At 41.6% G+C, this 22,531-nt stretch overlaps 4 protein-coding genes across 5 annotated transcripts; 3 read left to right on the forward strand and 1 right to left on the reverse strand.

The window, feature by feature from the left end:
* LOC115683190 (superoxide dismutase [Fe], chloroplastic-like) lies at positions 1-2,700 on the forward strand. Its single transcript, XM_030607637.2, has 9 exons — positions 1-155; positions 281-339; positions 576-650; positions 826-1,014; positions 1,405-1,576; positions 1,699-1,781; positions 1,968-1,994; positions 2,146-2,169; positions 2,284-2,700. The coding sequence occupies exons 1-9, from the start codon at positions 95-97 to the stop codon at positions 2,380-2,382; spliced, it is 789 nt and encodes a 262-aa protein (XP_030463497.1). The 5' UTR covers positions 1-94; the 3' UTR covers positions 2,383-2,700.
* Positions 2,701-5,079: 2,379 nt separating this feature from the next.
* On the forward strand, positions 5,080-7,049 carry LOC115683191 (superoxide dismutase [Fe], chloroplastic-like). Its single transcript, XM_030607638.2, has 7 exons — positions 5,080-5,240; positions 5,375-5,563; positions 5,866-6,037; positions 6,162-6,244; positions 6,434-6,460; positions 6,600-6,623; positions 6,738-7,049. The coding sequence occupies exons 1-7, from the start codon at positions 5,184-5,186 to the stop codon at positions 6,834-6,836; spliced, it is 651 nt and encodes a 216-aa protein (XP_030463498.1). The 5' UTR covers positions 5,080-5,183; the 3' UTR covers positions 6,837-7,049.
* Positions 7,050-10,292: 3,243 nt separating this feature from the next.
* Positions 10,293-12,713, reverse strand: LOC115683097 (translocase of chloroplast 34, chloroplastic-like). Of its 2 annotated transcripts, XM_030607523.2 has the most exons (8): positions 12,502-12,713; positions 12,002-12,109; positions 11,807-11,931; positions 11,468-11,732; positions 11,211-11,279; positions 10,949-11,110; positions 10,730-10,851; positions 10,293-10,533 (listed from the first exon to the last, which is right to left on the reverse strand). In XM_030607523.2, the coding sequence occupies exons 1-7, from the start codon at positions 12,607-12,609 to the stop codon at positions 10,741-10,743; spliced, it is 948 nt and encodes a 315-aa protein (XP_030463383.1). In that variant the 5' UTR covers positions 12,610-12,713; the 3' UTR covers positions 10,293-10,533; positions 10,730-10,740. The 2 variants fall into 2 exon arrangements, with proteins under 2 accessions (XP_030463383.1, XP_030463382.1); XM_030607522.2 differs by lacking the exon at positions 10,293-10,533 and having other exon boundaries at positions 10,549-10,851.
* Positions 12,714-15,271: 2,558 nt separating this feature from the next.
* LOC115683239 (uncharacterized) lies at positions 15,272-18,896 on the forward strand. Its single transcript, XM_030607703.2, has 4 exons — positions 15,272-15,721; positions 16,827-16,880; positions 17,379-17,504; positions 18,384-18,896. The coding sequence occupies exons 1-4, from the start codon at positions 15,329-15,331 to the stop codon at positions 18,576-18,578; spliced, it is 768 nt and encodes a 255-aa protein (XP_030463563.1). The 5' UTR covers positions 15,272-15,328; the 3' UTR covers positions 18,579-18,896.
* The last annotated feature ends 3,635 nt before the right edge of the window (positions 18,897-22,531 follow it).

Consider the following 22,531-nt stretch of genomic DNA (forward strand, 5'->3'; position numbering starts at 1 on the left):
TGGTGTGGTGTGCACGCTCCCCCACACCATTTGACTTGACATCGGAGTTGCTCTGTCTTCTCCTTCCGATTCCATCCGAGAAAGGGCGAGAAAAATGGCGACCGCCGCCGCTTCTTCCACCGCTCCGCTCTCCAACGCTTTCTTACCGCGGCTAGGTCGTCCTTCTCTCGTATCATCCTAAGATCGACTCTCCCTCTCTCCCTCTCTCCTTACTTCGCACTCGCGATGATTCTTTAACGGCGTGGTTTTTTGACAGTGATTCTGGGGGTTTGAGTTGCAGGGCCGAATGGAGGTGCGAAATCGACTCGAAGCTTGCAATGGGCGAAGAACCAGCGCCAGGTATGGATTTAGGACTAGCTGTACGCCGTTTCTCTCATCGGTTTCTTCGACTCTCTCGAGTCGACCCGGTGTCCCCGTGCCGCGTGCGTGCGTGTCTTGATTGGTTGGAAAAGGGGAAAATCTTGCAGAGTATCTCCTTCCGTTCGTGTGTTTTTATACCTTTTGATTGTCCTGATTGATTAGCAATCTTGAATGGCCCCTTGAGAGTGGAGACGTGTTTCTTTTGTGTGCTGCAGAGGTCGAGTCCGAGGAGGTTCGGGGCTGCTGTGATTACTGCGAAATTCGAGCTCAAGCCCCCTCCATATCCCCTGGTAACATCACCCTGTCATTTGTCTCAGATCCTTAAGTAGATAAGATGTCGAAAGCCTTTGCAAACAGATTAGCTAATACAAAGGATGAATGTGAGAAACAGCGCGCAAATTTCGTTCCTTGCGTAGCTGTGTTCCTGAATTTGACTATTTGCTTTTGTTTTATCGTCCGTTGTAGAATGCGCTGGAACCACACATGAGCCAGAACACCCTGTCGTTTCACTGGGGAAAGCATCACAGAGGTTACGTCGATAATCTGAACAAGCAGATTGCCGGGACGGAGCTGGAATCGAAGTCCTTGGAGGACATTATAATTCAGACATACAATAAGGGTGACCTTCTTCCACCATTCAATAATGCTGCTCAGGTATGGTGACCTGGACCTATTGTAATTGTTTTAGATGCCTATCTGATGAGATGATTGTGTGTAGACGAATGAAAACACACCATACCGATGTTGTGTGACTATAACTTCTTTTGAGCTCAGTGCTGCATATTTTTTATTTGTCTGATTTCAAGATAAAATTGCAATCATCATGTACTTTTGATATAATCATATGCGATATATCAAGGCAAAAAAATTGTGCATCAAAGTTGGACATATATACACTTACAACAGCGAATCCTATATCCAAGTTCAAACGATGTCTTGCCCTCACTCTCAGTCCCTCCACTCAAACAATTCTAGTGATGCTTCATTAAGTTTTTGTCTACCCTTCTAATTTCAGTTTTGCATTCTTAATCGAATCGCTTGCAGATCTGGAACCATGACTTCTTTTGGGAATCAATGAAACCAGGTGGCGGAGGAAAGCCATCTGGAGAACTTCTGAAGTTGATCGAGAGAGATTTCGGTTCTTTTGAGAAGCTCTGTGAAGAGTTGAGATCAGCTGCTGCCACGCAGTTCGGTTCTGGCTGGGCTTGGCTTGCTTGTGAGTGAATTTGACTCTTCTAAATGCATTTCTTTTAACAGGGTCACACTGTTTGGGACTGTCGATTGTAGCGTTTCATAGGACAGAAAAATATTAATAGGGCTTTGTTGTCGTAAATACAGTTAATCCCCGTCCATCGGATGGGAAGGAGCTTCTGGTAGTGAAGAGTCCCAATGCTGTGAATCCCCTTGTTCTGGGCTACATAGTAAGTAATATCCTCCTAGTGTGAGGCACACCCTCTTCGAGTTTCTGGTTGAAAGTAGTATGTTTTTCTCAAGAATTTGCAAATTACAAAGTAATTACTGTGATGTTAGCTGTTTTATAGCTGTATTTTCGGTCACATGTTGCTTTGCACGAATGATCTAACGATGGTTTTGTTGACTCTTTACAGCCAATCCTCACGATTGACGTATGGGAGGTAAGGAAATTGTAGTGATTGTACCTCATGCTTGTTCTTTTTTTTTTTTCACTATCAAATTTGTCCTTGAGCTCCGTCTTTCAAATTCTTCCCAAAGAGACGGCAAATCTATGAAGTTACTAACTCTTTGAAACTTTGATTTGAGTTGCAGCATGCTTACTACCTTGACTTTCAGGTTAGTTTCTGTTCAGTTGCTCCTCAGTACAGAAGTTCATGTTCCAAAATCTGATACGGATGGTCAAAGGTAGTCTGACTTCTTAACCAACTCTTATCTTGTGAGTTCTTGCAGAACCGACGGCCTGATTACATATCAATCTTCCTGGAGAAGCTTGTTTCCTGGGAAGGAGTCGGTGCTAAACTTGCGGTTGCAAAGTCTCAAGCTGCTTAAAACGAGACGAGGAATAAGAGAGAAGGGGTGGTACTGATTCTAGTCAGACATTGCTACTGAAGATGTTCAGAAGCTCGAGATTTTCACCACCATTATCTTCTTCTTGCTTTTTTGCCCGAAAAGGTACTGTAATAACGGACCCCTTCCATGCTCTCTCTTAGCGGACTTAGAGGGGAGGGTGGACTGAAATTTACCATCCCTTCTTTGTTGTTGTGAGAAATGTCCTGTATTTTGCGCTGAATCTATGAGGTAGGATTCCTTGTGCTCCATCCAGCTATTTAGCATTTTCATGGTATAAAGGATGGAAAATTGTCCTGACCGTTCGAGTAGTCCTGTATCATCGGAAGGGATGCTGATAAACTAAGGAACCGGTTAGAAGCTCCAGCTGACGACCCCTAAGTGCGAACTGCAAGAAACGGCCTGAAATGGCTCTGCAGAACACCCATAATCAAAACATAATACAGTGCAAATTCTGGCGTCTGAAATGAGATTAATGACTAACGAGACTGATCCACGATTCACAATTTGGACAAGGTCCGGAAGATATAAGGATTCAAATAAAAGATAAGAATTTGAGAGCTCGTGTAATCCGATATGCCCTCCAAATTCCCGCCTTAATATATCCATGATTTTCTAAAGTTGGGATGGTTATATGTTCCGGAAAATATTGCAATAGATGTCGACTTATATAAATTTTGGCCTAATACCCTAAAAAATCTCGAACTTTAGCTTTTGTCCCGATTTTATCTTTTATCTCATAAAAAACCTCTAAATTTAAGTCATGTCCCAATGTTACCCTAAACTATTTTTTATCCCATAAAAAACTCCCAACTTTAGGTCTAGTCCCAATTTTACCCTAAACTTTTTTTTTCTAATGAAAACCCCTCAACTTTAGGTTCAGTACTAATTCTACTCGAAACTTTTTTGTCTCATGAAAAATTTCAGCTTTAGGTCTAGTTTCAATTTAACTCTATTTTTGTTGTCTCATAAAAGATCACAAACTTTTACATAAGTCCCAAATCTGCTTTCCATTACCCTCTGTCAAAATCGCGCTCAGTGATTTTGCACTCAATCTTTGATCTCCTGTGCTTTCTCTCGCGGTCAGAGAGCTTGCGCTCGGGACGCTCGAACAGCTCGTGCTTTGGAGTTTTCCATCCCTCAGGTGTCAACAAAAAATTTTGGACAAAGGTTTAATGGGGGCAGATTCGTGACTCAAGTAAAATTTTGTGGTTTCTTGTGAATCTACAAAAATTTAGGGTAAAATTGGGATTGAACGGTAAAACTGGGACAAGACAAAAAGTTGAGGATTTTTTATAGGACAAAAAAAGTTTTGGGTAAAATTAGGACAAAACCTAAAGTTGAGGATTTTTTATGGGACAAAACAAGTTTAACAAAAGGTAAATTTGGGACAAAAGCTAAAGTTTGAGGTTTTTTAGGGTATTAGGCCTATAAATTATATACTTTTGCCAAAGAATAAACTTCTGAATGCTTGAATCTATCTATCTATATTCATGACTCGGTGATGCTTTGCCTTTAGGATTGAATTTATATTACTAGTGAACATGCCACTTTTTATTTCTTTTCTAAATTTTGCCTATTTTTATTTTTTTAATAATTATCCTGCTTTGTTTTATTTTTTTAACTTTATTTAAAAGCCACTTCAGCTGCCATATCGATATTAAATGGAGACTTAACGGCCACATCAACATTTCTTACCATAGTTTAAATGGAAAGACCAATTCAAACAAAAAAAGACATAGTTTAGGGACCCGATTACACAGGGACCTCTTCTGCCAAGGGAAGTGGTTACCAATAGGAATTTCGTTTCCCTCTATGCAACCGATAGATAGATAATAACTTATATGTTGTTCGTGGAAACGATGGAGCGGGGAGAAAAATGATATGTAGGGAGATGATGACCCATCTTAAAATTCTCAACCATTTTTTTCTTCTCATCAATAATTTCAAACTCTCTATTTTATAGGTGAGTTGGTCACTAGAAACCTGAAACTGAGGCGGACGGAGAGCAAGGGAGCAAAATAGAGGATGGAGATGCGAGGGCAAACTCTAAGAGAAAGAGAAATAGAGACGGACCTAGAGCGCGGTACAGTTGGGACGGTGGACGGCGACAAGATGGCGAGACCATGGTGGTGGCTGCACGAGAGGCCAAGAGCAAAGTAACCGCCCGATTCAATCCAATTTCGATCTGATTCCCAATTCAACTCAGAACCGGTGCTCACCCCTACCATTTTTCACACCCATCTTCATTCCCCACAATTTCATCCTTTCCCCAAACACAGCATGTACACTCATACCTAAGTGATATACCCGTTGTCTTAATAAAGCCAAAAAAAAAAAACACACACACACACAAGAAAAAAGCCAGTTTTGAACTTTTGATCAAAATTTAAAACAAAAAACATAGATTAAATTATAAAAAAGGATATGAAAATGTAAATGACGGTTTGAACAGCTAATGGTAGAAAATACGGGCGTTGTGAGGATGCATCGCAAGACGTTCGTTGAAAAAAAACACTACAAACTTTGAAATGCACGTTCGTGTCGTTGGATAAGCATGAGCAGTTCAACCGTGTAGTACAACGTTGTACTACACAAACTCCGGCCCCATGCGGCGATTTGGGTGAGTGGCAAGAGTAGTACAGCGTACCGCACTTTCATCTCCCCACCCACCCCCGACCAACATGAGTAAAACCGTGTGGTGTGCACACTTCATGCCATTTTGACTTGACATCGGAGTGTTCCTCAGTCCCCTTCGATTCCATCCAAGAAAGCGCAAACCAATGGCGGCCGCGATCCCTGCTGCGAAGCTCGAGCTCAAGCCTCCTCCGTATCCCCTGGTAATCCGTCGAAGCAATCGTCGCTTTTAACCGGGGTTTTGAGTCCGATTTCGAAACGGGACGCAAGATTTCGTTCCCTTTGCGCAGCTGAATTCCGCTCTGGACTCCGACTCTTTGTTTTTTTGGCTTTGTAGGATGCGCTGGAGCCCAACATGAGCCAGAACACCTTGTTGTTTCACTGGGGGAAGCATCACAGGTCGTACGTCGATAACCTGAACAAGCAGATCGTCGGGACGCAGCTGCAAGGGAAGTCGTTGGAGGACGTCATAGTTGGGACGTACAACAACGGCGACCTTCTCCCTCCGTTCAATAACGCTGCTCAGGTACGGTGATCTGGACCCGACCGATGATTGTTTTTGAGATGCCTATCTGATGCGATGATCGTGAGGAGACGAGTGAAAACACGCCGTGCCGGTGTTGCGTGGCTGTTAACTTTGATATGATCGTATGCGATGTATCGAGGCACGTATAAACAAGTTGAAAGGATCCTATAACCAAGTTGAAAGGATCACTTACCCTCACTCTCAGTCCCTCTACTGAAAAAAATTCTAGCGATGCTTCATCATGTATATGCCTGGCCATATCTAAATTTCAGTTCTGCACTCTTTAATTGAATCGCTTGCAGGTCTGGAACCATGACTTCTTTTGGGATTCGATGAAGCCGGGCGGCGGAGGCAAGCCGACTGGCGAACTTCTGAAGTCGATCGAGAGAGATTTCGGTTCTTTTGAGAAGTTCTCCGAAGAGTTCAGAGCGGCTGCCGCCACGCAGTTCGGTTCCGGTTGGGCTTGGCTTGCCTGTGAGTGAATCCGGCCCCTTCCACGTGCATTTCTTTGAAGAGGGTCAAACTATTTGGGACTGTCCATTGCAACGTATCATAGGACTGAGAAAACATTAATAGGGCTTTGTTGTCGTGAATACAGTTAATCCCCGTCCTTCGGATGGGAAGGAGCTTGTAGTGTTGAAGACTCCCAATGCTGTGAATCCCCTGGTTCTGGGCTACACGGTACGTAATGTCCTCCCAGCGTGAGGCACACCCTCTTCGAGTTTCTGGTATTGAAAGTAGTACGTTTTTTCTCAAGCATGCTTGCGAATTACCAAGCAGTTGCTGTGATGTTAGCTGTAGGTTTTTGGTCACAAATTAATGTAGCTCTACCCGAATGATCTAAGGATTGTTTTCGTTGACTTTTTGCAGGCGCTCCTCACGATTGACGTATGGGAGGTAAGATGAAATTGTAGTGATTCTTGTTCTTGTTCCCTACCAAAATTTTATCCTTGAGCTCCGTCTCTCAAATTCTTGCGAAAGAGACTGGCAAATCTATGAAGTCACTAACTCTTCGAAACTTTGATTTGGGTTGCAGCATGCTTACTACCTTGACTATCAGGTTAGCTTACTTCACTGTTGCTCCTCAATACAGAAGTTCATGTTCCGAAATCTGATATAGACGGTCAAAGGCGGTCTAACTTCTTAACCAACTCTATATTGTGAAATCTTGCAGAACCGACGGCCAGATTACATATCAATCTTCATGGAGAAGCTTGTTTCCTGGGATGCAGTTTGTGCTAAACTTGAGGTTGCGAAGTCCCAAGCTGCTTAAAACAGACGATCGAGGAAGAAGAGAGAAGGGGGTGGTACTGATTCTAGTTATATACAGTTCTGCTGAAGGTGTTCAGAAGCACAAAGAATTTTCATCTTCTTCTTCTTGGTTTTTGCCCGAATAAGGTCCCGTGATCACGGACCAAAACTTGCCATCCCTCCTTTGTTGTTGAGTGAAATATCCAATATACGCGTGTGATCTTATTAGGTGCCATTCCTTGTACTCCGTCCAGCTATTTAGCTATCGTTCTTTCCTAGTCCGGCTAATTTTAAAGAAACAACTTGACCTGCATAGGTTTGAGGAGGCTTTGAGGATCTCTATTACGACCAACTAGTCAGTATAAAAGATGGAAATTTGTCCTGTCGTCCAGTATGTCATACAGAAATGGAATTCCCAATTCAGAACTCAAATTGTGATTTCTAAGATTGAGCTAACAATCCACTAATCTCAATCACATATATTTAGTTTGATTTTATTTGATTCTGTATACAAAGACTTGTGTGCGTATATAGTATACGACAACTCAATGAAATTGATCTAATGATCCCATCGTAATCGAAAACGTCACCCAGATAACTACCTCCACTAATGCCAAAAGCTCGCCCCTAATCGCCATCAACGCAGCCGCCCAAACTCCCTATTAAGCGCTCACCATCCGATTACAAGCCATCATGGGTTATGATCTTTTTGGGTTTCATCGACGGTATGCTATTTTATATTATTTTTGACTTTGCAATTCATCAGTTCATGTCCAGCTTGCTACATCGATTTTATGTTATTTTCGTCATCATTTCACGAAATATTATTGGTTGTATACATTTCAACGAAAATCTGATGTCCATGCTCTTTGTTGAATTCAAATTCTTGGTTGAAAATCTCTTTTAAATTTTTTGACAAACTATTTAATGGTAAAGGTGAATTTACCGTATTTAACAATTTTTTTCTTCCATCATGGTATTATCCATCTTGTTACAGCACCTTATACTCCCCAACACAATGGATCCGCTAAATGCCGCCATCGACATATCATTGAAATTGGTTCCAGTCTTATTTCTCGTGTTGCTGTTCCGTTAACATTTTGGTCGCGTGCCTTTCTCACTATTACTTATTTAATAAATCGACTCTCTATACTAATTTTGAATTTTCATTCTCCTTTCAAGGTACGCTTTCATCAAACCCCTAATTATTCTTCAAAGTTTTTATGCTTTCCATGGTTAAAACCTTATGCTCGACATAAACTTGTTACAAAGTCTCGTTCTTGTGTGTTTCTCGTGTACTCCACTCAATACAATGCGCATAAATGTTTTTGCCCGACTTCAAATAAAATATTTCTTTCAAGGGATATCATTTTCGATGAAACTCAATTTCCTTTCGCCATCACGCCACCGACACTTTATTGCGACAACATCGGAGCGACTTATCTCAGCACGAATCCTGTCTTTCACTCCGGTATGAAGCATATATCCATTGACTTTTCACCTTGTGCGAGATCGGGTTCCCAATAGCCTCTTTCAAGTTTGTCATATCTCCATGAAAGATCAATTGGTAGACCTCCTAACAAAGGCCATGTCAAAACAGAAGCTCATCAGTTTCGGTCCAAGATGGGCGTATTATTCCATTATGCGAGGGCGTAATACAGAGATGGAATTCCCAATTGAAAACTCATATTGTGATTTCTAAGATTGAGCTAACAACCCACTGATCTCAACTGCATTTGTTTTTTTTATTATCTTTAATTTTGTTTTATTTTGTAAACAAACACGTGTGTATATATATATTGTACAACAACTCAATGAAACTGACTCTTTTGACTCTACAATTCATCATTGTAGCCGCGGGTAAAGTTGAGGGTGATCAATTCCAAAATGAGTCAGTTCTTATCCTAGAATCTGGAACCTACATAGTTAAGATCAATTCCCAATTTGTGGAACCAATCTGGATCACTCAGTGCTTATTATATATGTATTTATTCGGTTCTTTAAACTTCAATGACATTTAATGCCGCGCCTTTTATTATCCCCTTCTTCAAGTTTGGGAGTTCTAAGAAGGAAGAGAAAAAACCAACACTTGGCTCCATTCGTTTAGCGGAAAATATGTTGTTTCTGGAAAATATTTTCCAGAAAACCATTTTCTAGGAAAATGACCATATTTTATGGTGTTCGGCTGAAACCTGAAAAAGACCCGGAAAATATTTTCTACTGTTCAGCATGGAAAATCTTATTTGATTTTCTTCCTTGCACTTTTTTAATAATTTTTTATTTTATTTTAAAAAATCAAATTTTTAATTTTTAATAATTTTTAAATATTTTATATTTCTTTTCTTTTCTCTTTTTTTTTTCTTTTCTTCTTTCCCTGCCAGTCGCCGGCCACCGCAACGGTCGGCGAACGGCCACAGGCAAGGCTCGGCCTCGCTCGCTCGAGGCCAGCGAGCTCTGGCGTGGCCTGGCCTCGCCTCATTTTGGAATTGATCAAAATGAAAATAGAAAAAGAAAAAAGAAAAAATAAAGATAAAAAAGATAATTACAAAATTATTAGAATTATAATTTTTAAAATAATTAAAATTAAAGGGGAAAGAATGAGGGGGAAAATGTTTTCCTCTTTTCAATAATTAAAATTCAGAAGATGGGTCTTTTACAATCCTTCACCATCTCCACAATAAGATTTCTCCACATAAACACATATAAGAAAAGGCAAAACAAATCGTGAAAACTGGCCAAAACAAGAGCGAAAAGAGGAATTAGGCTTATTGCCGTTTCCACCGGTTTGGTTTACCGGTCCAGTTGAGCACAAGGAATTGAGGGAACTGGACCTGTTCTTTGGGGAACAGCCCAAAATCGGCTGGTTCGGTCTAGTTCCCGGGTTGAACCGGGATCAGTGCTCACCCCTAGATAAAGTAAAGACCGGGTTAGAAGCTCATGCTGACGACTCCAAAGAGCAAACTGCAAGAAACGGCATGAAATGGCTCTGCCGAACACTGATGATCTACGGCCAAAAAAAATAAAAACCACCGATGATCAACAGATAATACAGTGGAAATTCGTAAGCATCATTTCTGAGGAAACAGAGCTGGACTTGGATGCACACCGAGAATCACATCCCAAGGAAGCTCTAGTAACCAGCTGACTCCACTTAATGAATGCCAAAAAAACAAGTGAAGCCCCAAAAATTGCCAACAAAAGAAAATGCGCAAAACACACAGATCCCCTAAAGTCAAGAACCACGTGACGAAAAAATGTAAGTTGTAACGCAGATAAAGGTGAATTAATTGCAATGGTTGTCTGAGTATACAAGAACACATGGTAGAGCACTCCACCGAAAAGCTTAATCTCTCTAGAGCCTCTACCATCGATTCATAAAGTGGAAAGCCTTTAAATAAGCTAATGCTCTCTCGCAGCTCTGTGCCGACTTAACCGGTCTTCTTAATGAATGAACATTTCATGGAGCACCTTATAACTACAAAACCAGGGGTATCTGATAATGTTTAGTTTTGTCCCACAACTCAGAGAAACATCACAGAATTAGCCACCTGGTTAAAACCCACTGACAGCCTCATTGTGAATACTGGCTGGGTGCCCTCATGTGTGCGAGCATACATGTCGAGCTAGTCATGTAAGACGTGACAGTTTTTGCTTGATCGAGTTCCATCTTCTATTGAACTTAACCATCATTCTACTGCATTCCAGTCTGCACAGTGATCCTACATATGAGTGGATGGAGTCAAAAGGGGAGATTTGCATATTGAATTGCTTTATCAAGATCTTCACTGTTCTATGATGTAGAAAAAGAATCTCGAATAACAAACCGCCAGAAAGCTCCATCCGCAGGTGGCAAACACGCTCAACACAAATCCCAGAGAAGCAGTTCGAACATTGAAAATAACAAAATTTACGTACATTATAGTTGATTACAACTTTCGACTAGACAACCCAGCGTCCCTCAGCTCCCATGCTGGTCTTGTCTCCCTTGCCATATCATTCTTGATTGCCCGTTGTAGAGGTTTAATGATGAAGAAGTGCTGTTAACAACCAAATACAACAAAGAAGAGCTTGCATCAACTACTGTCTGGTGGATGATTTGGAAAAGAGCAATATGACAGTTCCATAGCAACATACTTGGAATGCAAAAATTAATGGTATAAATTCTTTCCATCTCCTATTGGGGTTTGGCCCTTCAATCAGCTTCTTGTTTACTAATATAGCTTTGCTTCCATTTAACGCGACCTCTGCGATTGTTCTAACTAAATTGGGAATCCAAGCTGTTCCACAGGGAAGAACCTGTACGCAGAAGGCACACTATAAATTTTGTCAATGGCTGCTCAAACAACCAAATCATAAACAATGAAAAGGTGATAACTCATAGTGAATGATGTCTGACCTTTTCATTGTTTTCATTCTTCTTACATCTCCCACTGTTCTCAACCAAGGCAACAGGAATGGCGTCGCCCTGGTAAAAACAAATAAAAGTGAACAATCTCTTAAGACAAAATTTTATGCATTACAATATAAGTAGCAAAGAATCGATGTTGAGGGAAATCTCTAAGAAAATATAAGGAAGTTGTACGCTATAGGTTGAGCACAAGGTTCATGAGGGGAAAAGGGGAGGAGGTAAATCGTAGGTGAAGACAAATTTACCCAAGTATCTTGCTTCTTTATCTTGGCTCCAGATCGAACAACCTTAAGAAGGGCCTCTGATCTTGTAGTGAAGAAAACATCATATTCCAGGCCATCAGGTGGCGAGAGCTGAGCATGTGTTAGGACAACCAAGGCTCTTTTCCATATATCTTTACCAAAACTCTCCGTAACGGCCTTAACGATCTGCTTGTCCAAGTTATCCACCCTATATGAATCCAATCGGTCCACATAGAGGAGAATGTCTATGGTCTTGTTCTTAAGGAAGCTGCACAAAACAGGAAGAAACATAAGACTGATCGAGATAAGTCAAGAGAATTGATGGATGGAGCTAAGACCAACCGCTTGATATTCTCAAGAGTCTGGTCATTAACATATCCCCCTTCGATGAGCCCAGGAGTGTCGATGACATTGAGCGTAAAACCAGCCCTCGACCGTGAAACCATCACAGGTCTTGGAGTTTCTGGCTACGAGACAAATGTTATGCATAAGACTACCGCAACAGCATTAACATGGATTAAAAAGAAAACCACGTACCTGAAAAGCGCTGACGGCAACAGCCCTCTCCCCTATAATTGAATTAACAGTGGACGATTTTCCGACGCCTCCCTTCCCCATCACCAGGATTGTCAAGGTGCTGACGTTCTGGGAGAATGGTACAAAAATCATATCCCCCAGAAATGAATGAACGTGCAGAGCTACTTGAGAAGCATGCTACTGAATGCAACGGATATCCTAAGAATCTGAAATAGCCGTTCAGGCATTTCCATTCACACATAATAATCTTTTGAAGTGGTTCGAGACAGAAGGCTATGAAGAAACATATCTTGGCAAAAGAGCATGAACCCAATCTGGAACCACACATGTACCGGAACCATGCTATTCAAAACATCGGAACAAGGGGTACTAGCGCAAGTATAAAACGCAAGAAACGCTAGGCGTACGCTCGCGGCATCGCAATTCACTGGCTAAAGCGCTGCAAAACCAAACCAACAACATTTGTATGGGCATGAATATCGGAAATTGAGAAGCGAAACCTCCTGCTTGAGTTTGCCGAGCAGTTCGAGCAACTTGGTCTGAGTGGCGGCCGGAAACTGTTGAATCCCCGTCCATTCGCGAACGAGCTGGGACGCCACGGCAGCCATGTGCGCAAGAGAACTCGAGAAATGTATCGAATGCTGTGGCGATGACCGATGAAGGTCGGTGTCCTTTACGCTCTCTCTGAGGAGAGCTGCGACGACGGCCTTATCGGTTGGAGGAGCCGTTGAATCCGTCTCGTCTTTCGCGTATTTATATCGCTCGAGTGGAGTCGGGCCGCCCCGCCCCGCCCCGCCCCGGCAGTGTCCTCCGTTGCGGGTGTCGGGTCGGGTCGGCTTCAAGCCCCATGGGCATGGGCATTTTCTTTCTTACGGGTTTATAAGGAACTTCTCATTAGGAGAAGTAAGATGTGAAGGGAGTGAATTTCCCTTTTGTTCACTAAACTTTAGAGGGATTTGTCATCAGATCATTGAGTTTTAATTTCTATCCATCAATTCATTCATTGAAGATTATATATATTTTTTAAATTCATGCATTTTAGATAAAAATTTGGGCCGTTGAACTGTTAATATGGTGATGACATGGTGTCTTGAAAATTGGCAGCGTGGTTATCATGTACAAATCAATCAAATTTTGACCGGGGTGTATAATGTATTAGGTGGTTGAATTTGAAATTCAATAACCTGATTGCAAAATCCACTAAAGTCTAGTCACTGAGTTTACCCAAACTGTTAATTATTGCAAAAAATAAGTTTTTATGTTGCTTTGTGACTTTTACTATAACATTCTCTAATTACATAATGATAATTCTGTCCGTGCTTAGTAACTTTTCAGTTTAAAGGACACTTTTTTTTTTGGTCAAAAAGTTTAAAAGAAACTTTAAAACCGCCACAATTTGGTAATTTTTCAATTTGTCAATAAACCGTTCATATAGATTACCAAAGAAGTAAGTTTTCACGTTGTACGGTGACTATTTCTATTGCAAAAATAAACTTTCTCTTGTCATAGATGAGTTATTTTTCCATGCTTTAATAAACCTTCTAATGTTAAAGAATCGTTAAAGTACAAGAAAATTTCCAATGCTATTCGTAAACTTATACTACATAAAAATAAAGTTGCAAGATATTATAAGAAGAAAGTTTTTCACAAGAATTAGCGACTTTTTCCTTACCAATTTGTCTCGGGTGTATTACGCGTTTAACTTTGAGTTCCTTATTTGTAACTTCTACAAAATTCAAATTTTGAATTTAATTTAACCGACCTAGATAATTGGTTTTTGTACTAGTTAGACTGAACCGATTAGGCTCTCCAGGTTCTTGTTTTTGTAGCCGCGGTTTGTAATGTGGAAAAATACCCATAAATGCTCGTGTTAAACGTATTTTCTTTTGGTATAATGTAGTTATTACATTTTACATGAAACGTTTAAACTTTTACAACGAAGAAGCTTTGTCAGTTTCCGGGTAGAAACGGGAACCCGATTGAATTGGTTCGAATCGGCAATTTTCACCCGCTCCGATGGATATTTTAGCTTTGTCCCAAGCCCAAACGAAGCCGAGAAAACGAACTAACCCTTGAGTTTTGGGCCGGGGATAGGGCCTAACTTCATGGCCCATTGGACCACATTTGGGATGGATTTGGTCAACTTTGGCCCACTCAGCAATTCCCCATTTTAGAAAATCCTAGCCCTAATTTTCTCACAGGAATTGTTTGGGTGTTGCCTAGATCATTTTCTTTGATGTTTTCAGTTCTTTTTCTATTTTCATTATGAAGGTTTTCAATAATAACTTCGTCTTTTTTCCTCTTTTTTTTTTTATAACTTTTTCTTGGAGCCTACTCTGCGTTTCTCATCCAAAATAAGTTACAAGCACGAGGGAACCAAGTTAGGGGCTTCTTGTATGCGCACTCCAAATCGGATTAACTCCATTTCGTAACCCTTGGCAAGCATTCATACCCCTTCTTGAATTCAACTGTAAGCTGTGAAATAATGTGTTGATAAAAGTTTAGGGTTCGTGGAGCCGTGAGATTTGAGGAAGTCGATTTAGAGTTATAGTTCGGTCGGAATGATTTTTTTTTTGAAGTTTCACTCGCGTTACTAACAAGTTACGAATTACTGTTTTTTACAATAATTTTTACGCGCCCCTTAATAAAAATGGGAATACTAAACATTAAAAAAAAAAAAAACTTACCTTGCATGGACCCACCTGCGCATGGCCGAGTTGGTGGGCGCTTTCCTTCCCTCAGAAAAGTTCTGGGTTCGAATCTCCGCTCGGTTAAAGTAATTTAAGTGGGGGCAGCGGATGGATTCTTTAAATTAGTCTTTCAGAGGTATAGGTCTTTCCGATTACTGTGCGCTGCTTGCTCGAGGAATGGTGGCGGATCCTCGGTTACTAAAAAAAAAAAAAACTTACCTTGCATGGAATATGGAACGGGATGTGCATTTCTAATAATCTCGGGATGGGAATGCGGGGGTCAAGCCCCGCTCCCCTTCCATTCGATTGCCATCCCGAAGTTTGATTCGCCATCTTAAGTCAAGCCGACCCGAATACTTTTTTTTTTTTTTTATATTTAAGCGACCCGAATAGATGACCCCCCCGCCAGAAATGCACCGTACATTTTGGCTTACCGGGAAAAGAGAAAAAGAAAAAAATAATGAAAAAGGAGCGCGGTAACAGCCGCAGAACCGTGCGTAATCTTCATTTTCAGTGCGTAATCTTCCAAAATAAATAAATAAATAAATAATATTAATTTTCGGTATATTCATTTTTCAAAACAAGCTATAGTTCATTTTCTCTTCTCCGAATTCTTTACTTGTGCTTGGTGGTGGCGATGGTTACGACCCCTAACCTCCCTTGGAACCCCACACTGCCCGCCCGTCCCCGTCGCCTCCCCTCCACGCGCCTCCGCACCCTCCCCACGCGCCCCGCGGCGCCTCCCGTCGTCCGCGCCTTCCAGCGCAGCGACTTGGACCGCTTCGCCCAGAGAGTCGCCTCGGGCGAGGCCTGGAGGGACGCATGGCGGAGCGCCAACGACCGCTTCGAGCTTTTCCTCTTCGAGGCCAGGAAGACAGCCGAGCGCATCGACCGCCGCTACTCCGTCGCCCGGCGGCTCAGCGCCGTGGCTCAATCGGCCGCCGATAGAGCCCGCGAGATGGACCGCGAGTTCGAGATCGGACAGCGGTGGCGGACTTTCACTCTGGATTTCAGCAGGAACTGGCCGAGGGTAAGCACTTATGCTACAGTTAATCGCGGTTGTGTGCGAGGCAAGCTGGTGGTTGTCGCTGTAGTTAATCTCAGTTGCGTTTGAGACGAGCCTATGAGCTCGGCGTCTTTTTGTTGTTTTCTACTCGTTCTGATTGGATGACGAAATGATGAAAATGAAAATGATATTCACTGCCGTTAGGTGCTTTATGTATAGCGGAATTGCTTGTGTATGGATGAGGTGTTTAAGCTCAGTCGGTTCATTTTACAGCAGAAGAGTATGAGATGTTATCCCGCCGCCCTTGTATTTGGTAAAACTTCTGAGCTCGGTTGTAATTTCTGGGAATCGTGAAATTGAATAGGCCAGTGTTAGCTTCTCGTGGAGGAGCAAGAAGTGATGCTTGTTCAAATGCAAAAGAGGAGCAAGAAGTGATGCTCTGTTTTTGCTTGGTCTGGATGATTGGAAGAATGATGAATGACATGCACCCTGTTGGAGTTCATGTTAAATAGGATTCGAATGAAATTGTTGCTTTGTGTTTCCATTGACTCTACTTGTGCTACAATTCCGAAATTGAAGAGCGAGTTTCTGTATTTGCACCTGAAGCAGATATAATGCAGCTTTAGTTTTTAAATATTCTAATATCAATGGAGAGAAATTGACGTTACCATTTAATTGTTAAGAAGGGGAAGGATTCAGTTCGAGTGGTACCAAGAGAGTGCCTTCCCATTTACATTGGACATTTACGAGAAAAAAGATCTCACTTACTCAAGGAAATCATTTACTTTAGGACTCAACCCAGAAATAATTGTGAAAGATGTCTCTCTCCTCTTCATTAGAATTTGTTTTAGTTCTCTCCTTCTCCTTGTTAGCCAGAAGCTCACTGATGTTCACAAGTTTTGTACCTGTTTAACTGAACTATGGACAAATGTAGAAAAAATTGCACGACTCTCTCTCTCTCTCTCTCTCTCTCTCTCTCTCTCTCTCTCTCTCTCTCTCTCTATTCCTTTAAGGTGCTGATTCATGTTGTCTTCTGCACCTTTGCTATTTAGTTTGTCAAGAAACCAAAGGGTTTTCTTCTTGATGTTTGTATTTATACTTACAAGTTCTTTTTCCCTTTTACTTGCAGTACAGAAAGGAGCTCAATGATTTTTGGGAGACGCCACTAGGAAGAGGCTTTGCAGTGAGTATCATCTGTAACTTGAAAATTAAATGTTTATCCTGATGGTACTATTTGTTTGATTCATTTCTCCATGATGCCCTTAGAAACTTGATAAGGAAGATGGAGTCCGAGTGTATAACTCTTCCTCTCACCCTCAATGATACAAGGGTTATTTGCTTTTCCCCCAGAGGAATTTGATTCTCTTAGTTGGTTCTTATTGAGTAGATAATTGGGTAACTCCACTAGTTTGGCATTGATGGTGCTTGAGTTGAGCAGTCCATGCATTTACATTTATCTGCATCATATATTGTTGGTTCTTATTGAGTAGATAATTGGGTAACTCGACTAGTTCGGCATTGATGATGCTTGAGTTGAGCAGTCCATGCATTTACATTTATCCGCATCATATCTTGTTTGTTCTTGTTCCTATCAGATTCTCAGTCTGTTTTTTTTTTCCTTAAAGATTCTTTTGCCAATTGATGGCTCACATTCTATCTGTTTCCTTATCCTTGTCTGTAGACAATTTTTTTCCTCTGGTTTGCATTATCCGGATGGCTCTTCCGATGTCTGATATTTGCTACATGGGTACTGCCTTTTGCTGGTCCCCTTCTCATTGGAACACTTGCCAATAATCTCGTCATCAAGGTATTAATTGTACCATTACTTCCTTTAATCAAAAGCAGAACATTGCATTATAACTGTCTAATGCATGTGTATTTTAGGGCAGGGTTTCTTCTACAATTTCTGTGTAGGTATATTGAGAATGGTTCACACATTTGATATATTAAATGATGTGACAGATTACAAGTGGGTATTGCAACAAGTGGTGTGTACTGAACATCCAATTAAAGTCTACCACACCAACTTATTATATTTTCTCAACGAGTTTTAAGTGTATTTGAAAACTCTCCAGTGACTTTGAAAGTTTTCTATGGGAAGGATATATATTCTGCATTGCTATGGAAAATTGGATTTATGCAAGTTCACAGTTGTCTTTCTATGATAAAAGAAGTAAGGATAATGGAAATATACATTGAAATGGGAAAAAGAGTTGTCTCAAACAGTAAGTCACCTTCTTAATTTCTTATTGAGTTCGCTACAATGGGGTGGGAAGGGCTTCTATTCCTGTTGGAATGTATGTTTCTCTTCAAGTGTTGTTCCCCTGGCATTAATAATTCCGTAATCTAAAGAGAGAAGTTGAAAATTTATTTTGTTCTTTAATTGCATACTGAATTCTTAGGAAGCGGCAGTGATTGAGTTGAGAAATGTAAGAGAGAGAGAGAAGTGTGCCAGATTACCAATTGCCTGTCTATCAATGAGCAATAAAGTGGATAACTCTTAATTGCATGTGCTGCAGTGGTAATTTTGGTTAAACCGTTGCTATTAGAATCTGCAAAAGCAGTTCTATGTAAGATGTGAATGCACACGAAATTTTTGAACTTTAGGTGAACTTCTCGACTTGAAGCTCAGAGAGGAACTTGTCTTCTAGGATTTCTGAAACTTCTGACCTTGTGATGACCACAGGGTGCTTGTCCAGCTTGTAAAAGGCAGTTTGTTGGATACAAAAACCAAATCGTTCGTTGTGCCGGCTGCGGGAACATTGTATGGCAGCCAAAAGGGGACTTCTTTTCCCGAGATGGGTTTCCAGGTGGTGGAAGACGCAACACTTCTTCAAAGTCTGAACCTGACATTATCGATGTTGAGTTTGAGGAGAAATGACAGGATTTTATCAGTCCATGCGCCATAAGGAAGAACAGAGAGCTTTTAAATTGCTCCATCTCTTCAGGTTCTTCTCCAAAGGTCCCTAGAAGCTGCTCGATATGTATCATAGTTCTCTCATGCCACAGGAAAGTAGAGGAAGTTAGATATAAAAGCTTTCTGTTTTGGTCGAAACGATTGTATTTGTCGCTCCTGTTCTCTGATAATGCATCACAGTTTGCCAATGTTAAGAATTTCCGCAAGAATCATTGCTTGGTTTGCTAACTAATTGTACGACATCAACAGAGCTTATCATTCATTTAGATTGCTGTTCCCCTACTGGATGGTTTTGTCCTGGTTAAATTCAGCAGACATGGCTCACACTGAATAAAGGTTCTGTTAAAGATTTCATACCATTAGCGAAAGGTAATTGCTACATTGGGCTTCATCTATAGAGAGGTTGCCAAACCCAACTGAAATGGTTGTTTAAATTCGGTTCGGGAAGGTGGTTTTTAAACTCGGCAAATGAATAGAATGTGTACTTGTTGACTTATTTCCAAACCGAATGTTTTCCAACAAGTTATTGTAATTTGGTAAAAGAGATCTACTTTATTATTGAGATAAACCAAGTATATATAGGCTTAGGGTTAAGCCTTGATACAAAGACCTAAATACCCTTTCCTAAAATAAACCCAACTTGCTAATTATCTAATAATAAAACTAACACTCCCCCTCAAGTTGGGGCATACATATCAAAAAGAAGTAAAACGAGCATAGTATTCTGCCAATCCGGAAGGACCAATTTTAGCCTCAAATAATGCCTCCCACATATCACATACTCAACTCATATTATTCTGTCCAGAATAAAGTAAAGTGCATTTGGACCACACCTCACGAGCTGTCATACAATCCATAAAAAGAGGACGAATAGAATCAGTCATACTTCCCCACAGCAGAGTACGCAACGCAGCGTCAGTGACCCTCCATTCTTCTAAATTAGCTGAATCCTCAGGTGGTGGTTCATGGAGCCACCTAGATTGGCGATTAGCATAAATAAAAGTAGAAAGGGCCATTGACCAACTCGGGTAATTCGTGCCATCCAACTTTACTAATGTGGTGTGTAAACCACTCATACCAAAGGAACCAGTAGCAATAGTCGGGGTAGTCACCCCTGAACGAACATCCGAAGTTACTGAATCAGTAGACATATCCACCAATTAAAAAGAGAACACTGTAATCTATCAGATTGTCACCAAATCCACTAAAAAAAATGTGAACACCACCAACAGCAACTATCAATCACACTACAAGTCACCACACCAACTTCCACTACCACATCAACCAGATCTGCTCACCACATCAACCACCACTACACTTTAATTAAAAACAATGTCTTCACATCAGACAGTGCAAGACAGCAGAGAAACACGAGCAAAAAATCCCATAACCAAGACAGATCAGTAGAGAAGCAACAGGAACATGACCAAAAATTTCTTCACATCTGTTGCCTCTCTCTGCGAATCACATCACTGGAAGAGGCGCTGAGTCGCGCTCTGGAGGCGCGCTGGAGGCGCGCTGAGTCGCGCGCGGGGGGGGGGGGGGGCGAGGTCGCGCCGAGGAGCGCGCGAGGTCGCTCTGAGGCGCGCGAGCTAAGACGCGCGAGACGTGTGGGTTCTTCGCTGGCCGTGAACAGTAGGCTAGGGTTAGGGCTTAATTTAGGATTAGGATTAGGGTTTTACTGTGGCTCTGATACCATGTAATTTGGTAAAAGAGATCTACTTTATTATTGAGATAAACCAAGTATATATAGGCTTAGGGTTAAGCCTTGATACAAAGACCTAAATACCCTTTCCTAAAATAAACCCAACTTGCTAATTATCTAATAATAAAACTAACAGTTATGTTGTCGTGTTTTAGGAAATTTACGTGTAAGTCGGGGTTGCAACAATTGTTGCTATGTCGAAACTTCACTCTAATCATGAGCTCTCGAGAAATTTGAGGTTGATGAAGTTAAACGCTGGATGGATTAGGTAAAAGAGGTGGGAAAAAAAAATGAGGAATTCAGTTCAGTTCCTTATGATCTGAAGCTCTTATTCAGTTCAGTTTGGTTTCAAATTTTATGTAAACCGTAGAATCTCAGTTTAGTTCGCTTTGCGTATTAAGCCGGACCAAACGGAACTTATTCACCTCTAGGCTCTTGTGAAGTTAAACACCCTCCTGGATTATTTCAATCTCTTTAGCGTTATTGGTTTGGGAATTCTTGGAAGCTTTTGGGCCAAAGATAATTTCTTGAAATTAACCAGTGTAAAAATTGAATATTATTAAAATTCTTCTATTTTTACCAGTACATTGACTTTTAAAAGAAAAGTTATAATTTGTCTGTGTACTTAATTACCATATTTTGGTAGAAGACGAAAGAACGGCTCCAATTTCTTTAAACTAGCTTAGAGGCCCGCGCAATGCGCTTCTACACGGGCTCAAGAAACATTTCCTATTAAAATGGTTAAATTGACTAGGCAATTTTATATTCTTAAAATTTCTTATATTTTTATTTTATAAACTTTTATGTGGTGAGATGATATTAGCGGTCAATTTTTGTACACACCGGGCTGTCGATCAAAATTAGGTTATTCATATAAGACGTTTTGTGCTTTTTTATTTTACCGTGATACCATTCTAGATACTGTCCACAATAATAACAAAAACTCCTTTTATCCATTTTTAATTAGATTTTTTCATTAAGCAAAGGGCTGGCTCAAAGGATCTAGTGTCACCAAACCTCATTCCGAACTCCAATTAATCTGTGAAGAATAGCTTTTCTTTCTTGTATTTTTAGGTACTGGCACTTACATCACCAAATTGAATTTACGCGGGTTATAAAAAAAAACTCAAAAGACATGGCTTGATTGCATGGATAATTTCCCTTTTTAATCATATGGTTCAATAACATTAAATATCTATTTTGCATACTGAATGAATATGTTTCGAATATATTTCACGGTGGGTGAAGATGGTGATTTTGCCTTCTAAATTAATATATGAGCAAAGATTTTACTCCCAAAATATGGACAATTACTCGTGTATTAAGCTTTTCCATCGGGATAAGAGAATCCTAATTTTCGACCTGATTATACAAATTCGAATTTATTCTAGCTTGATCTCCTCTACACTTAATATCTTTATGGGAAAAAACCACCAAAAACCCCAAACTTTGCCCTCTGTGACACATTTACCCCAAACTTTTTTTTGTGACACCAAAAACTCCAAACTTTGCTATTTGTGACACATTTACCCCAATATACTGTAGCCTAGGGTATTTTAGTCTTTTTCCCTTTTTCTATTTTTTTTGTTTTTTTTTCTTTTTTCCGGCAAGGCTGCCCTCGCCGACGAGGTCTCCGGCGAGGGCGACCCTCGCTCGACGCCGGCGAGGGCCGCCCTCGCCCAGAGCCGGCGAGGTCGCCTCGCTCGGCAGCGCGGCGAGGGCCCCCTCGCCCGGATCCGGCGAGGGCGGCCCTCGCCGGCGTCGGGCGAGGGCGGCCCTCGCGACGCCGGCCGAGGGGCGAGGGCGTCGGCGAGGGCGACCCTTGCCCGACGCCGCGAGGGCCGCCCTCGCCGGATCCGGCAGAGCGGCCCTCGCAGGCGTCGAGCGAGGCGGCCCTCGCCGGCGTCGAGCGAGGGTCGCCCTCGCCGGATCCGGCGGGGGGCCCTCGCCGGCGTCGAGCGAGGGTCGCCCTCGCCGGGCCGGCGAGGGAAGCCCTCGCGGGCACCGGCGGGCGACCCTCGCCCAACGCCGACGAGGGCGGCCCTCGCTGGGCGGGCGAGGGCAACCTCACCTGCGCGCGGCGAGGTCGCGGGAGACCTCGCCGGCGAGGGCGGCTTCTTGGGAAAAAAAAAAAAAAATAGAAAAAGGGAAAAAGACTAAAATACCCTAGGCTACAGTATATTGGGGTAAATGTGTCACAAATAGCAAAGTT

This window comes from Syzygium oleosum, unplaced genomic scaffold, assembly GCF_021117445.2.
Source record: "Syzygium oleosum isolate NSW1041296 unplaced genomic scaffold, Sole_v2.1 Sole_v2.31, whole genome shotgun sequence".
In the NCBI taxonomy this organism is placed as follows: Eukaryota; Viridiplantae; Streptophyta; class Magnoliopsida; order Myrtales; family Myrtaceae; genus Syzygium; species Syzygium oleosum.

Excerpts from the sequence above, each read along its gene's own strand:
- LOC115683097 (XM_030607523.2), bottom strand. The coding sequence starts at position 12,609 with ATGGCTGCCGTGGCGTCCCAGCTCGTTCGCGAATGGACGGGGATTCAA. Across the intron at positions 12,110-12,501 it reads TCGGCAAACTCAAGCAGGAG|AACGTCAGCACCTTGACAAT; the intron begins GTTTCGCTTCTC and ends CCATTCTCCCAG. Across the intron at positions 11,111-11,210 it reads AGAATGAAAACAATGAAAAG|GTTCTTCCCTGTGGAACAGC; the intron begins GTCAGACATCAT and ends TTCTGCGTACAG.
- LOC115683190 (XM_030607637.2), top strand. The coding sequence starts at position 95 with ATGGCGACCGCCGCCGCTTCTTCCACCGCTCCGCTCTCCAACGCTTTC. Across the intron at positions 156-280 it reads CGCTTTCTTACCGCGGCTAG|GGCCGAATGGAGGTGCGAAA; the intron begins GTCGTCCTTCTC and ends TTTGAGTTGCAG. Across the intron at positions 1,015-1,404 it reads CATTCAATAATGCTGCTCAG|ATCTGGAACCATGACTTCTT; the intron begins GTATGGTGACCT and ends AATCGCTTGCAG.
- LOC115683191 (XM_030607638.2), top strand. The coding sequence starts at position 5,184 with ATGGCGGCCGCGATCCCTGCTGCGAAGCTCGAGCTCAAGCCTCCTCCG. Across the intron at positions 6,038-6,161 it reads CGGTTGGGCTTGGCTTGCCT|TTAATCCCCGTCCTTCGGAT; the intron begins GTGAGTGAATCC and ends TCGTGAATACAG. Across the intron at positions 6,624-6,737 it reads CTTACTACCTTGACTATCAG|AACCGACGGCCAGATTACAT; the intron begins GTTAGCTTACTT and ends GAAATCTTGCAG.
- LOC115683239 (XM_030607703.2), top strand. The coding sequence starts at position 15,329 with ATGGTTACGACCCCTAACCTCCCTTGGAACCCCACACTGCCCGCCCGT. Across the intron at positions 15,722-16,826 it reads TCAGCAGGAACTGGCCGAGG|TACAGAAAGGAGCTCAATGA; the intron begins GTAAGCACTTAT and ends TTTTACTTGCAG. Across the intron at positions 17,505-18,383 it reads CCAATAATCTCGTCATCAAG|GGTGCTTGTCCAGCTTGTAA; the intron begins GTATTAATTGTA and ends TGATGACCACAG.